Genomic DNA, 16158 nt, shown 5'->3' on the forward strand with positions numbered 1-16158 from the left:
AGAAAAGAAAATATTGTAATGTAACTTATAAACGAAGTGTAGATTTCTAATATTATGTTTTCAGTGTATAAATTGAGTGTTCATAAAAGATAGATGTCTTTTGAATTTTAAGATGGGGGTCCATCATATTTGGAAACTGTTAGCCATCAACCTTTACCGCCCATTGAAGCGGATGGAGGATCTGCGCATGCGTAGTCAAATCACAGTAGAGTATCTAATGGCGTGAGCGGAGGAGGAGCGGGCCCACGCATGCGCACAGCCGGCAGGATTCTGTCCCTCCATGACATCCAGCGGGACTGACTGCTGCTGTTGCGCACACGGAAAGAGGAGTGTTCGTCAAATACATGATCCTCCTAATCCCTCAACGTTCCTCAAGCTCCAGGACTGATAGATAATAACGCGCTCGAGAGGAATCCGCAGGCCTAAAGGACGCAGACACGGATATCACGGCGGTTCGGTGACTGCAATTGATTGGGATTTTTCGAGGATGAGGCTGATCAAGAGCACACATGCGGATGGAGGACAGAAGCGCGAGCTGCCTCCTCCATTCAGGAACCCGTTCGTGCATGACTTGAGATTCACGCCCGTCCAGAAGCTCCAGGTATGTGTTGCGTGTGTGTGTGCTGGTGTGGATGGGGATGTAGTAGGCCATGAGATGTTCCTCTCTGGCCTGCTCAAATGAGTTTCCTTCCTGTGCTACATGTTGCACTCAGTCTCGAGGAGCCAGGAGCCTATCAGCATTCAGGAATCATGCATGTTCAGCTGCTGCAGCAGAAGCGCTCTTCAGCACACGTGAGGCTACAACGGGCTTTTGTTTTATTCGCTGATCTGTGCCATCAGCTGGAGTTTATAACATGCCAGTCTGTGCAACATCCATCATACGTTCTATCTATCTATCTATCTATCTATCTATCTATCTATCTATCTATCTATCTATCTATCTATCTATCTATCTAGCTATCTATCTAGCTATCTGTCTGTGTGTGTCATGTGTGTGTAGAGATGGCAGCTGCTTGACAGATAATCAGCTTTGCAGGGAGAAGATGAGTTCATGGAGGTCTCTATCAATGAACTACAAGTTGCAGTTTTTTAAGCAAAGATCACTAGTAAAAATGTTGCTTTTTTCTAATGCATGCTTTAAAAAGCTAATTTCACATCAACAATGTATTCAGCGTTACAATTCGACTGAAAAGTGGAACATAAATGAGCCACATTATCTAAAGCTGATGATAATGTTTGTTTGTTTTTTCCAGTGGGCTCTTGGATTTTCATCTTTAAATCATAAAACATTTGAATTCAAGTTTGAAATGAGAACTAAAACATCAACAACATGTTTCAGTGTCGTTTCAGACTCTTGGGTGTAAAGATAAGTTCCTGAATTCAAATAAATGTGTTAACATAATATAATCAGACTCCCTAAAATGATATATCCATGATAAATATCAGAACTCCCTACCTTCCCAAGAATGAGGGTATACAGAAAAAAAAGAAAAAGACTAGTAGTTTATTTATGCAGATTTGCATGAACTGTAACCCATACACACATCTGTTTATTCTCATGGTAATGTGTGAGTTCAGTCTGCACCGGCACATGTAAAGGTGTGTGACAAGCCAAGCCATTAACATGGGCTGAATTGACCTCTCCAAGATCCTTTAGCATCTCCGTGTCGAAGGCTTTTGTTCTCGGATCTATGCCTCTGAAATCCTTTAATTCTTCAGCTCTCCAATTAAACGAGAGATCTTGAAGCCTCAGGTGGTGGGCCGTTTAAGACAAAAGTTTCTTATTAGCCAGACACTGAATTTTAATAATCAGTCTTCATTGCGATTGACCGGCTTGCCAGTTTTCACGCTCGCTTTTTTTTTACCCGTCAGGAAAGTTTTGTTACTTCATGATATTTGTATAGTGATGTAATCGAGAGCACTTCTAGTCTTATCATGTGCAGATTCTTGGCTTTTCTTGCTTGTGCAGTGAATGATATCACATGAATTATTCCAGCAAAATGCACATGAAATCTCTCTTAGCTTTTTTGTCTTGTACGGTGAACAATATCCCATGAATTATTCTGCATGAAATCTCTGCTTTCTCCTTTTCACAAGGGCAACTTTAAAACTTCACCTTCATCCATTTTCTTCACTTCTAATCCTTAATAGCGCATCCTTTCCTGTGAGAATGTTTCTAGAATAGGAAAATATAATTGTCAATATTATTGACTGAAAGCATTTTGAATGATCCAACTGTGTTATTATAAGTCTTCTGTCTGTGTTATTTTTGTGTTGGACAGACTCGTCCTAAATCATTCGCTCAGATTGTCTCTGGCTTGTCTTAATGCGTTATATCAATTTATAACCACCGATTTATACGTTTTCAGACTGTTGGAAACCAGTATATTTGAAAAGCAATACATCTGCACCGGCTTGGGTATTATGACATTTGTAGATATCAGTGTTTAAGTTAAAACAACACATCATCACATGTTAAGTGTACAGTTATTGCTTATATAATGATTGTGTTATAGCCCACTTGTTTCTCTAAAGTTTTAAGTGAACGTCACATGGAGCCATTAGTAGCACAAACACATGATTTTTGTCCACGCTGGGTGCAATTATGTGCTTTTTGTACTGCTTACTCAGCTTTGTGGGATGTGTGCGTAAAATTATTGTGTGAATTTTAAATCGCTCTCAGCTCCTTGAGTAATCTTTATGATAGATATAATGTTAATGGTATCAGTGCATTAGATTTTTTTCCTGCAGAATTGCTCTGTGTGCTAATCTTTATTACATCTGTCATCAATCCTGAGTGCTTTAAGTGTTCATTTAAAGCGTGTTTTCCCAAGATGTTCAAATAATTTTCCCCACTAATGTTTTTGAAAAAAGTTTCCAGCCACTGCCAGCATTTTTGATCAGTTTCATGGCCTCCAAAATATTTTGTTGTGCGAATATTTAAATAACCAATATATAAAAAGACCCTCTGCGTTTAAACAAAAGACCCGTTTAATTCTAGCTTCATTCTTTTTATCAACAACAACACTTGTGGGTAAGTTTCTTAAAAAAAATAAAAATAAAAAAATGAGCAGAAAGCTGAGAAAATTGCGTTTCTGTCAAAGACTCATTCTGTTCTCTTTCTCTTCCCTTCTGAATTTCACCTCTATTTGAGCTTGTGTACCGATTCTGTGAATCACTTTGGATAAGTGTTTGCTAGGGCTGCAACAAACGATTATTTTGATAATTGATTAATCTAACGATTATTAGAACGATTAATCGACTAATAATCATCGGTTATTTTGCCGGCTAATTTGGAACGATTAGTCGCTTTTTCTATTAGTTAAAACATTGAGTTATACATATTCTTACTATATACAAAAATAAAATCAGTTCAGCTTTTGAAATAGTTGTTTTAATTAATTTTGAGCCAACTAAACTGGTCATTCTCTTTTAAGTTTTCAGATTTCAGTCCAACTCAAATATACATGAACACAATCAAATGCTCTTTAAGCATTGTTTAATAGGACCACTACTTTTCTTAGAACTGAAACCGAAAAAGGGTCATTTACTTCAGGACACAAAGAATGGTAAAAAAAAAAAAAAAAAAAAATCATTTGCAAACCATTATTATAAATATAAAATTACAATCTTTTTTTTTTTTTTTACATGACAATAGGCTCTATGCATGGCGGTGTTTCCAGTGAAGGTTTAAGGATGCTCGATAACTTCCGCCGATCGTAGAGTCCAATGTAATACAGAGAATTTATATTGAATTTTATACTCCATGGTTATAGTAAAGAAACGTTAGTCACAAAACAGATAAAACAGACACCCCTCGTTGTGTTTATGCTTCTTTTTAAAATTCTATTCAATAAACATAACTATATAAAATTACATCTAAACGTATGAAAGTTTCGTTTCAAAGACCGGAGGACAGTCAATTTTGAAGACTGCCATAATCCCGTTTTCCTCCACTTTAATTTCCACAACTGGAAATGAACGAGCATCCTTGCGTCAAATGCGGGACTTATGCATGCATATAGCCCATTGAGATGACAGAGACGTTCTCATTCACCTTTTAATTTACAGTAGGGCTGCAACAACTAATCGATAAAATCGATTATAATCGATTATGAAAATCGTTGTCAACGAATGTCATTATCGATTAGTTGGTCTGATTACGTCACAGGGATTGTTTACATGCTACATGCGCTTCTTACATGCGCTTCTTACATGCGCTTCATGAGGCACACACGCAGTCTCTCTCCCTCGCCGGTCTGTGCGCAACACGGACGGTTTGGAGAACATTATCTTCTGGCTCGCATGCGCGCTCTTGATTCCGTGAGTTTGAACTAATTTGCGGGCATCAGGAAACCGCTATCAATATGCAGCATACACGAAAATCATTCACCTTTCGGCAAATTCGCCGTTTTGAAACCGAAATAGGTGACCTGCGTTAATCGTGTATACTTTATGAAGCCATACTGTAGTATAATGTGAGATAGAAATGTATATTTAAGTCATTAAATTCAAGTTAACGTAAGCTTTTCCCTCCACTGCGGCTGTCAGTCATTCTCTATTCGGTGTTCAAACAGCGCGTCGCGTTACAACAGTTAACATTATGAAACTCTTTCCAAGAGGATTCAATGTTATTATTATAATTGATCCGTAGATAAAGGTCTATGGTTTCGTAATATAATGACTATCTTGCTAGACTTTTATTGCTGTAACTTAATCACTTTATACTGAGTGTCGATCACAACACTAGAGTAGACTCGGCGCACTATAATTGTTCTTCACGTGCAGTAGCCTAACTGAAATTTAAAACTGTTAAAAGAAAAGGCTTAATAAACTATTGCAAAGATACTGTATAATACACAGTCAATATTGCTTCCTCACTAAACAGCTGTGCATCTGATTTTTTCGATGTTTTTCATGAATGTATAACAATACAAAGAGCAATGTGTACGTTTTACCAGAGATAGTGCTACACTTATTGTCTCTTATTTTTTCCCCACTAAGGAATGTTTTTTTCACTAAATGTTCAGATTTTATAAAATTATTGTGCACTTGTGATTTTTCTAGGCTAAGTTTTTCTGAGTTATCCACTAATCTAGCTTACAATAGCATTTTTGTCATAGGTTATGGTCATATATATTTTTTTTATTTGTTGTTTTTCTATATAATGAAGTTGTCTGTATTAAGAAGATTGTTTAACACACAAAAGAGTGTGGTTTTTAGGGTTTTATTTAGTTATAAAAAACAAAAAAATGAAATAATTTTTTTATCCGATTAATCGATTAATCGAAAAAATAATCGTCCGATTAATCGATTATCAAAATAATCGTTAGTTGCAGCCCTAATTTACAGTATGAAAAAGAAAAAGTAACTGCCATGTTATTCTTCCTAACATCTCCTTTTGTAAGTCTTCATGATTATGGAACAAAATACAGGCAAGTGATAGGACTATAAAATACTTACTGTTACAATAATAAAAACAGACCTGACTTCTAAGCTCGATCAAACTTTGTTCTATGCAAAATAAATCATCACATTACTGTAATTATATTATTATTGATAATATTATTACTATTATTAGTAATATTGCATTCTCTAATAAAGAGATTTACGTTACCACTAGTTAGTTAGCTCCAGCTGGAAAACACTCAATTCTCAATGGCTCCTCTTTTGTTTCCTCTTTAAGTGCTCCAACATGCATGATGTGCTCCCGTGAAAAGCAAGTTCTGCCTTGCATGTATTGCACAAGACAGCATTGTTGGTTTTAAGTTTTGTGAAACTTTCCCAAACCTTACTAGTTCGGATTCGTTTGCACTCTGTCATAATTTGCGCTGTTTTTTTTTTTTCTTTTACAATTTTTATTGTCGACAATGCCGACTAATCGTTTCAGCCCTAGTGTTTGCTAAATGAACTAATAATTTTCTTTAAGAGTGTGTGGGGAGATGACCACTTCTTAGGGGTGTTTGATTCCTGTTTTTTGGAGTCGACCCCAATTCCCGAGTCAAATCCTGTTACATTGTGTATATTTATCAAAATAGGTCCCACTTCATTGATAGTCTTATGTTGAACTTTATTCTTGTACAAACAGACGTTCTATTTAGCAGTGCTAAAGTATCAAATAGAAAAGTATCTGTAATGTCTGTGTTTTTGACAAAAATTGCATTTATTTCACTTCAGCTGTCTTAAAGTATGCAAACGCATGCGATTCGACTTCATTTCTCCTTTTTCTGCTCCTCCCCAAACCATAGACTGAAAAATAACACAAACACACCGACACTGATCGTCGATTCCGGTTCTGGATCGAGATGTTACGATACCCCTTTTCCCTTCCCGATACCGATTCCGATACCTGGACTCAGGGTATCGGCCGATACCGAGTACTGATCCGATACCTGGGTGTGTACAGTATCTATACATCTGCAATTCATACTAGCACTCATACTAGGGGGCTGGGGGAGTTGAACCGACCGTGAACTCGGCGACCTGGAGAGCGGGCGGGGTATGAAACATCTCCTTATTTAAAGGGGCCACTTTAAAATGAGTTGCTCACAGACGCACATCAGAAAAGGGGTAGAAAAGGGGCCTGTGGAGCTTTAATAATGAGGAATTCAGACCCAAGCATTGCAGTTATGCTTTATATAGACCACACATGTATGATTTATCAGGGCTCCAGACTGCGACCAAATGGTCACATTTTGCGACCAAAAATTGAGAGTGTGCGACTGAATTTTACATCCAGTCGCACATGTGCGACCAGTAAATTTGCCACACGTTAAACGCATGGTAAAGCGTGGAAGAGGCGCGTCAATGAATCCGTGACAAGAATAGCGCGCGTAAACGTTTGTGGGAAGGAGACGGAAACAAATATCACAAACTAATGTGCGTCTGAGCAATCAGCGATCTATCGACTCTTTAGTCGTTACCTAGCAACGAATGCAAACAAAATGAAAGTGGAACGAAAATACGCCACTCATGTATGATTAGGACCGTGGAGCTGCAGCAGCGATCCGAACCATTGACAAAATAAAGCCCCGAACTTGCCAGTCGCGGGCCGATCTCGCTCACGCAACACTGTTACTAGGAGAGCCAGTGAAGAAATCCATTGAATTCGCCTCAGAATTAATAACATCAACACCACGAGATCCAGTGAGAAACACTCCGATTCGGCGCAGAGTTCTGTTATAAACTATATCAGATCAAACAGCGCTGACGTGGAAACCAGGAAAAACACTTATAGAAGGCTTTCAGTCCACAAATCAGCATAACAGAACCATGAATTTAGGCAAGTTAACTCTTACCATAAATATGATAATGTGTAAGTAGCCTACTACACATCCTTTCCCAGCACTTCAATAATATCATATATAAATGTTTTATTTTTTTGTATTTTTTATGTGATTACCATACCAACACATTTTTTGTTCATCCTTTAAAGATTGTCCTTAAACGAAAAATTTTAAGATGTTGGAAAACTCTTATTTAAACAATTAAAATAATAATATTAATACCATTGTAAACAGTAGGATGTTTATTGGCTATTTTCACTCCATATAGCCTACATATTTTCACTACTTTTATTAATTATTATTAAGACATTATAAATGATAAAAACTAAAGTTAATTTCATCTACACCCTAAATTAAGCTTAGTGATTTATTGTTAGCCCCAGTGCTACCAGATTTTTTTTTTTTTTTTATAGAACTGTGAGTTCTCATTTGAGGTGATGCTGCCCTCAACTTTGGGTCTGGAGCCCTGTGAAGTTAAAATAAAACAGCATATCATAATGTTAAGTCTATTTATTATTAAAGAATTTGTCAGTATTACAGTTATTTTGTGGGAAATTTGAATAATTGCATTGCAAGCTTATTTAAGGTGTGCCCCTAAATTTTTTGCTTGCGCTCCTAAAATTTTCAGTCAGGGGCAACAGCGCTCCTAGTAAAAAAAGTTAGTCTGGAGCCCTGTTTATATGAAAAAATGAATGATTTAAAAGCATGATATGTACCCTTTAAGAGGTGATCTTTCACTTTTTTGTTGCTATGCCTAATGTTAATTTTTCTTTAGTCAGTGAGATTCAGGATTTTTGAAGGCGTTCAGCAACTACACTACATTATTATTTTCACTACATTATTACCCCCCCCCCCCCCCCCCCCCCCCCCGTTGAACGCATTACTTCCTATCTGAGGGTTTGGGTGTTTGCACACTAGGACTCTTTATGCACAGCCAAGTTCATTTAACATCAGACCTTGGTTCATTTGTATGATTTGAATGCTGTTTTCTGAACTCTGGTCGGGTGTGCACACATGAATCATACCTGAATCTGTTTAAAAACGTGTTCTGGAACATCCTAAATATATTTGATACAAGAAATGCTTTGCATTCACCTGTCTTGGGTGAACAGGTGCCGCTTTGACTCAAATGCTGTTCAGACCCCCCAAAAAAATACAGTGTGAAGTTGTGAAAACTAGCAAGGGCAGCCGGATCGGTCAAACTCCTCAGACACCGCAATTAAAACAGTGAAAGTACCTTTCAACAGTCACTCACTGTGTCATAATGTAGGCTACTTAAATCATTTAAAGGTGCCCTCTGGGATAAAAAATCAAATCATACACCATATTCCATACCAGATGGGGGTAGTATACCTCCAGAAAAATACCTCCGCGGCTGTGCGCACTCATGTCTTCAAACAACACGGGCGAGCGGGTCTCCCACGCGCATATTAGTCAGTAAAACTAATAGTAAAAGGTTGGAAGACCGCAGTTTCACGTGGATCATTTGGAGATTTTCAGAGATTAGAGACTAAATGAACAACATCTCAATACTAAATTATTAAGGCTGTCTCATAGACAAGCCGGTGCATTTCGACGATATGGGAAAATTAAAGCCCATGCATTTTTAGTTTATGGTATTCGTTTTGCTCGTGTTACATTTTTTTATCATTAGTTTGAATTAATTTGACAGACAGCATTCCCTGATGTGGACCAAGCTAGCGCCTTTCAGAGCTGCCAACTCTCACAAATTCACCGTGAGACACACAACTTTTCACACACTCTCACGCCACATCCATTTTGTCATGCACAGAAAAGGACACAGAGACCGATCTCAGCTCTCAGATTCTGTTCATTTTATTACTCAATTCAAACAATAAATGCAGTTTTGGCGCTTGTAAATGTTAGACGACAGATCCCTAGCTCACGTGAACCGATCATCTCTACTAGCTAATGGTAAAAGAACACGAACACTGTTGAAAGATATGTTACAACTTACCAAAATGTATTCCTCATGCATAATATCGACCAATCATTTATTTAACTCATCCCTGAACTGAAATTTAGTAGTGGGCTGTATTTCCACACGACATCACGACATGACATCAGGTTCAAGTTTGTTCAAGTACACACAAGCCGGCGCGACTTACTCGTGGTTACTGCAGTTTGGCTGGTGGTAACGTTGCCCGCCCGCACACCGCCTCCCATGGCCGAAACTGGTATTACGACACCTGCCGGGCCGGGGCTAATAATTTAGCATGCTAATTTAGGTTATATCTCGGCAGCACTATAACTTGTCAGTTTTTTAATGACATCATTGCACTTATTTCTTCTCATTCTTTTGATGTGTGTAGCTCATTTTTTGGATATTTTTACCTCAATTATTCCATATGGCACCTTTAAAGGTGCAGTATGCGATTTTTCAAAATTGTTGTTTAACACTGATATTTGAAATCAACCCAAACAAACACAACCCTCCCTTCATTGTTCCACCCCCAAAATGCATGAACACTTGTTGTTTTCGTTGTTAGCCACCACTAGCGCACAAAACAATGTCACTTTCAGGCCCTCCCACTTGCGCCGGGGACACACTTAACAACTCTAAGGCTGATTATGAATGTAATTTGATAGTTGTGTGACCGATCATGCCCAAATGTGCAGAGTCAGAGAAAGCTGCGTTCAGTCGTTGTTCACAGTCAATGTTTAGAATCAACTCCAGTTATTGGAAACAATCTTTTATTGTGTTAATTTCAGTCTTAGAATGTTTCAACTAGTCGCTATAAAGTGTGTCCCCGGCATTAGGTAGGGCTCTATAAATTCAGACAAAATCAGACAAAATCGCCGAAACCAGTCATAAACAGAATTCACTGTATAACGCAGAATTTCATAATTTCTAACATTTTTGATGAATAAATAAAAAGTAGGTCAGTGCACTTAAATCAAATCGTAAAATAGAGGTGCGACTCTGTGAATATTAAACTGCAAAAAGACTATATAAATATGAATCCTGCATCTTTTGCGTGTCTCTTTGCAAATTAATTTTATTTCCCCCACACACACTGAAGCATGCGTGATGCTGAAGTGTTTTAACCTTTGCTGTCTCACTATATGAGGACATGAATGCATGATCTTATCTCCAGAGCACACACACACTGAAGCAAAAAAGCAAGTCATGAGGATTTTACCATTTCATTTGAGAAAAAATATCATCATATATACACAGAAACTCAAAGGTCTTCATAGCAAACCATCAAAATAACTTGAAAAAAATATGACAGAAATATATTACTATTATACAGTAGAATTTCGCTACGTCTCAATGTAATAATAATAATAATTATAATAATAATAATAATAATAATAAATGCACAACACAGAATTTCTGATACAAATTAATTTTAAATGAATACATTGTTTTTTTTTATGAATTTGATTTGATTATTAGAATTTAAACCATTAAAATGGAATCCAGAAAGCTTTGGTATTTTGGAATTTTAGAAAAAAGGAAATGTATTTCATAGTGGCCCTAAACATGTAATAAATTAATAAATAAATTAATTATATAAATCTAATAAAATGAAACCATTAAATGAAAACCATTAAAATGGATTCCAAAAAAAAAAGTAAACGGAAAAACAGAATTTGATTTAAAAAAAATAAGATGGATTTCAGGGCCCTGCTTAGCTCTTCTCAGAGGGTTGTCATTTAGGAATAAGAATGCATGTGTATTTGAATCAAGATCACAATATTTTAATGATTAATCATACAGATCTAGTTTCCACTGTCTTTTTGGTTTTCCGCTTCAGGTGGTTGATTCCACAGTGACACCAGATGGTTCTTCATGTCGATATGTGGATCTATCTCAGTTTGAGGTGGCTTCAGCACAGGTGGCGTCACCTGCATGCTTGACAGGTTTGACAGAATCACTGAGTGATGAGCATGAACCAAGCAGGAGGAAACACTCACAGCACTGGGAGACGTGTGGAGGAAATGACTCATGGGTTTCAAATGATGCAGAATGAGTCTTCAAGACCACTGACAAGGCAGTGGTCAGCCTGATGTGTCTTTAAAGGAACAGTTCACCCAAAAATGACTTTTACTGTCATCATTTACTCACCCTGTCCTGATGTTGTTCATAAACCATGTACATTTTTTTATTTATTCTGTTGGACACAAAAAAAAGATCAGGCCCAAACAATATTGGAGTTTCATCGAAAGAAAAAAAAAAGATGATTTTCCAAAATATCATCTGATACCATTGTTATACCACCTGCGTCTGTCTTTGAAGTCAATTCATGTTCGTGAAAAGGTTGCCGTTTCCAAGGAAAGCAAAATATTTGTCGTATCATCCTTTTAACGTGTAAGGGTATTTACCATGGTGACAGCGCTGGTCAGCATTAAGCCTTGTGTTTACGCATCCTCACATGCATGAGTCTTCGCTGACTGTGCGCGCACCTCTCCAAACGTGCTGTGCTGTGAAACGACAGGGGGCGACTCGGAGTAAATTCTCATTGGTCTCAATTAAGTGAAGCATTGCTTCAGCTTTGCCCAAAAGTGAAGCATTTCTGGCCAGCTAAGCCTTAAAAAGGGGAGCTCAAAGTTAAAAAATAATTAACACCAAATCTCTCATTTAAGGAATCAGCTTTTTTGAACATTTTCGTTGAATGAACGGTTTAATGACTCAAAGACAGTCTGTTGGCGTAACAATGTAACTGTGTGCTGAGTAACAGTCTTTCAATGTACAGACACGCTGTTTAGTTTCGGTTGCATTGTTTTGTGTATGCTGACCACTCCATAACACATGTATATAGCGACAAATACATATAAATATTATAAATTATCGTGCAATTGAGCCACTCAAAATTACCGCACGGAAAATTCCTTCACCGCGACAGCCCTAACATGAACTGACGACGTAGTTTGAAAAACAAACAAATTTGATGAAATGTTAATGTCATTTTAAATCCTTTTAAAACATGATTTTTTTTCTAACATTTTTTTTACACTGAAATTGAAAAAAAATGATCACAATAATTAGCTGTATCGATATTTTTGCACAGCCTTAGTGTCTACCGATATATTGTCCACCCCTACACACAATTGTCAAAATACTTTCAAAAGATTATTTACTATTTACATGGCAGCTGCTCTCTCCGGATCAACGGCTGTGTGAACGCAGGTTTGAATGTTGCAGTGTGATGATCATACTTTCAAAGGTTAACCAAAGTCCCTGTAGTCTTTGGTTTTAGTTAAAGGGATAGTTCACTCAAAAATAAAAATTCTGTCAGTAATAACTCACCCTCATGTTGTTCCAACCCCGTTCGTTCATCTTCAGAACACGAATTAAGATATTTTTGATGAAATCTGAGAGCTGGATCACTCCTCCATACTAGTCCATAGGCTTCTTGAGGGATTGAAACTTACTGGCCTCAAAGTTATTAAAGACATTGTTAAAATAGTCCAAGTGACTACAGTGGCTCAATCTTAGGTTTATCAATCGACAAGAATACTTTTTGTGCGCAAAAACAAACATAAATAACGACTTTATTTCAACTATTCACTTCCTTCTCTTTGCGCGTCAGTTAAACTAGTGTAATTGCGTAGAGCTACATCACACGTAGGCTCACTATTGGCCGACGCTGGTCATGTGTGTGATGCGTGTGACTTTAAACAGATTAAACGCAATTACAGGAGTTTAACTGACTAGAGGCGCAAAGAGAAGGAAGTGAGTAGTTGAAATAAAGTTCTTATTTATGTTTGTTTATGCGCACAAAAAGTGTTCTCGTCATTTGATAAACTTAAGATTGAGCCACTGTAGTCACTTGGACTATTTTAACGATGCCTTTAATAACTTTTTGAGGCCAGCAAATTTCAATCCCTCAAGAAGCCTATGGACAAGTATGCAGGAGTGATCCAGCTCTCAGATTTCATCAAAAATATCTTAATTCGTGTTCCGAAGATGAACGAAGGTCTTACGGGGTTGGAACAACATGAGGGTGAGTAAAATACTGACAAAATTTTCATTTTGGGGTGAACTATCCCTTTAAACACCACAAGCGTCAGCGGAGCGTAAGCATCACGTTTTGTCACTACCCATACCAATGAAAGAGTGTGTTAAACAATTGTATGCAAGAGCATTTAAAAAAAAAACTAATAAACTTCTAATGCATCTCATTTTAGGTCTACTTAGAGTATAAATTATCAAATGCATTAAAAGAAAACAACATGCAAATGACTGGCATTTCTCGTATGATTTCACATGAGTCACTTCAGACCTTACTGTACATTTATGAGCTTCCAGAACTTCTGACTGAGGCTGTGACACCCCATAACTGAACTCCTTTAGGCAAAATTGAAATGAATAAACAAAACAGTATAAATAACTAAAATAAATAACAGTTTTAGTTCTTAGTCTTATTAAGTGCAAATAATAAGAGAAAGTGCAACCATAATCAAAGTACTGTAGCATACAGACTCTTTATAATTGTTGTGAAATTGCTGTTTTATTTTGCACAGGCAGTTATATGGTTAATGCGTTGAGTTTGTTGAGGGAGCGGGGCTCGGGTAGATAACATATAATTGGAAATTGCAATATATTTTAAGGTGATGATATTTTCTTACATATCACCAAGCCCTAGTCTCTTTGGATAAAAGCATCAGCCAATGTACTTGAATGGGGAAATGCCAAAATCTCACTGCCAATCTCACATTTCAAAAAGATTCGTCAATAGTGTCTGATATGAACTGTCCCATAAATGTTGTTTCTTATGCTCCAATAAGCATTATGTCTTAGGTCAAATCTATTTTTATTTGCAAATGTGAAATGCTCTCACCATCGAGCTCTGGTTTTCTACAACAGCATTAACCAGTGTTATACTGCTAGAGTACTGTTCGAGTTGTTCGATTCATCATTTGTGCACAGAAACACAAATACAAGTTGCAAGGTGAGTAAATTATTTCACGAAGGAGCTCACGGCTGGTCGGCAGGTTTGCTGTTATATTTCCAGCACAAAATCTTTGATTCCTGAGCTCTCGCCATGTATTTTTAGCGCACACTCATCCCACGCTTCTACTCACTGATATGGGATTTGGCAGCCTGTTGGTTTGTGATCAACTCAAATAAAGCGGCTCATTGGAAACCATTAATATCTTCCAGCGCTCACAACACTAGTGATGTTAATTGGTCACTTTGAAAGCTATCAGTGTGGAAATGCAGCTGAGTGCTGATAAGAGCAAGATAAATATTGACTGGAGATATCCCATAATACCCCTCCGCTGATAAGACGTGTTTCTGTTTGATAAGGCGGCGGATCAGCCTGGTCACTTTAGGATTGAGGGCAGAATAAAGCTTTTATTTATTTGTGTTGTAATCTGTGGAATGCGTCCCGTGTCACACCTCCTCATGGAAGATCTGTAAGATGTCTTAATGCCTCGGTCTTGTCTTGGCATCTAACCTGCTTCCAGACAGGAGGTATAGACTTTATCAGGTAAACTAGATATATATCGACCATAGCAAATATTGTCGTTCCCTGGTGTCAATAACACATTGTGCCAACAGCCTTCTCTCTGGAAAATACATGAGTAACTCTAGCAAATGTTTTAGTCTGTTAAATCAACTGATTCATATCAAATCAGTGTTAAATTTCTTTAACATTTAAAACAGTTATAAATGTATATAGATTAGGGCTGTGCAAAAGTTAATTGCGATTAATCGCATCCAAAATAAAAGTCTGTGTTTACATAATATATTTGTGTGTGCTGTATATAATTATTTTGTATATATAAATACCTATGCATGCATGTATATATTTAAGAATTATTTGCGCTTAAATTCTGTATATATTTATAAATACATAATCTATATTATATAAATATAAATATTTTATATATGAATAACACATTTTCTTAAATATATACATGCATGTGTGTGTATTTATATATACAAAATAATTATATACAGCACACACAAATATATTATGTAAACACAGACTTTTATTTTGGATGCGATTAATCGCAATTAATTTTTGCACAGCCCTAATATAGATACATCGACTTGTAGATGACCCTGTATAATTCACTCGTCCACTTCTTCTTCTTCTGAATCAGTTTCTGTTTCAAACATATACAAGTTGATCGAGTGGATCAGAGCTTGTGTGATTGGAGGCGGAGAGTAATTTGCGTATTAATGAATCCACATATACTAAATAAAGCAAGGGTGTATTAGAGTTACATTCAAGCTATTTTAAAGGTACAATATGCAAGATTGTTTTGCCACCAGGGGTCGCTAACCTCTTACAATAACAAAGGCGTATATTAATGACGTATATTCCTCATTAAGCAGAAATATTGATCTTGTCGTCAAGCTGATGGATCTTTTATGGATGAGTGAATACATTATTGTTTTTAACATGACTGTAGTATGAAGCAGGGCGCGATTGCTAGAAGTATCGCGATTGCGCAACACGAGTCCTGCGGATATAAGGAAATAAGGACATTTAATTCTACCGAACCCGCAAGTGCTGAATTACTCACACGGGTCAGTTTATTCAACATGACATCATGACTTTTGCGTAAACATATACGCCACTTTCGAGTCAGGTGGCGTGTTATCTCCACGCATTTTGTGCTATCCGCGTGTATGCGTGTATGTCTACGCCATTAACGTGCGCGTCATTCCGCATGTCTGAACACGCAGTCAAATCTCCAGTCATAAATGCCATTATCCCCAGTGACGGTTAAGTTTAGGGATGGGGTTGAGGTAAGTCATATCTTTTTTTCACCTGGGATGGTAAGGGAACAGTCATATTAAATGCCATTAACCCCAGTGACGTTTAGGTTTAGGGACGGGGTTGAGGTAAGTCATATATTTATATAACGTTAAGTCAACGGCGTT

At 37.2% G+C, this 16158-nt stretch overlaps 1 protein-coding gene across 2 annotated transcripts in view; it reads left to right on the top strand.

The window, feature by feature from the left end:
* The first annotated feature begins 237 nt into the window (after positions 1-237).
* Positions 238-16158, top strand: part of LOC120465452 (lysophosphatidylcholine acyltransferase 1) — a 62738-nt gene continuing 46817 nt past the window's right edge. For both annotated transcript variants that reach the window (XM_039655157.2, XM_089117449.1), the window contains exon 1: positions 238-601. In XM_039655157.2, coding sequence (XP_039511091.1) covers positions 488-601 — 114 coding nt within the window. In that variant the 5' untranslated portion in view covers positions 238-487. The remainder of the gene's footprint in view (positions 602-16158) is intronic.

Source organism: Pimephales promelas, chromosome 12 (genome assembly GCF_988280905.1).
Source record: "Pimephales promelas chromosome 12, fPimPro1.hap1.1, whole genome shotgun sequence".
Taxonomy (NCBI): Eukaryota; Metazoa; Chordata; class Actinopteri; order Cypriniformes; family Leuciscidae; genus Pimephales; species Pimephales promelas.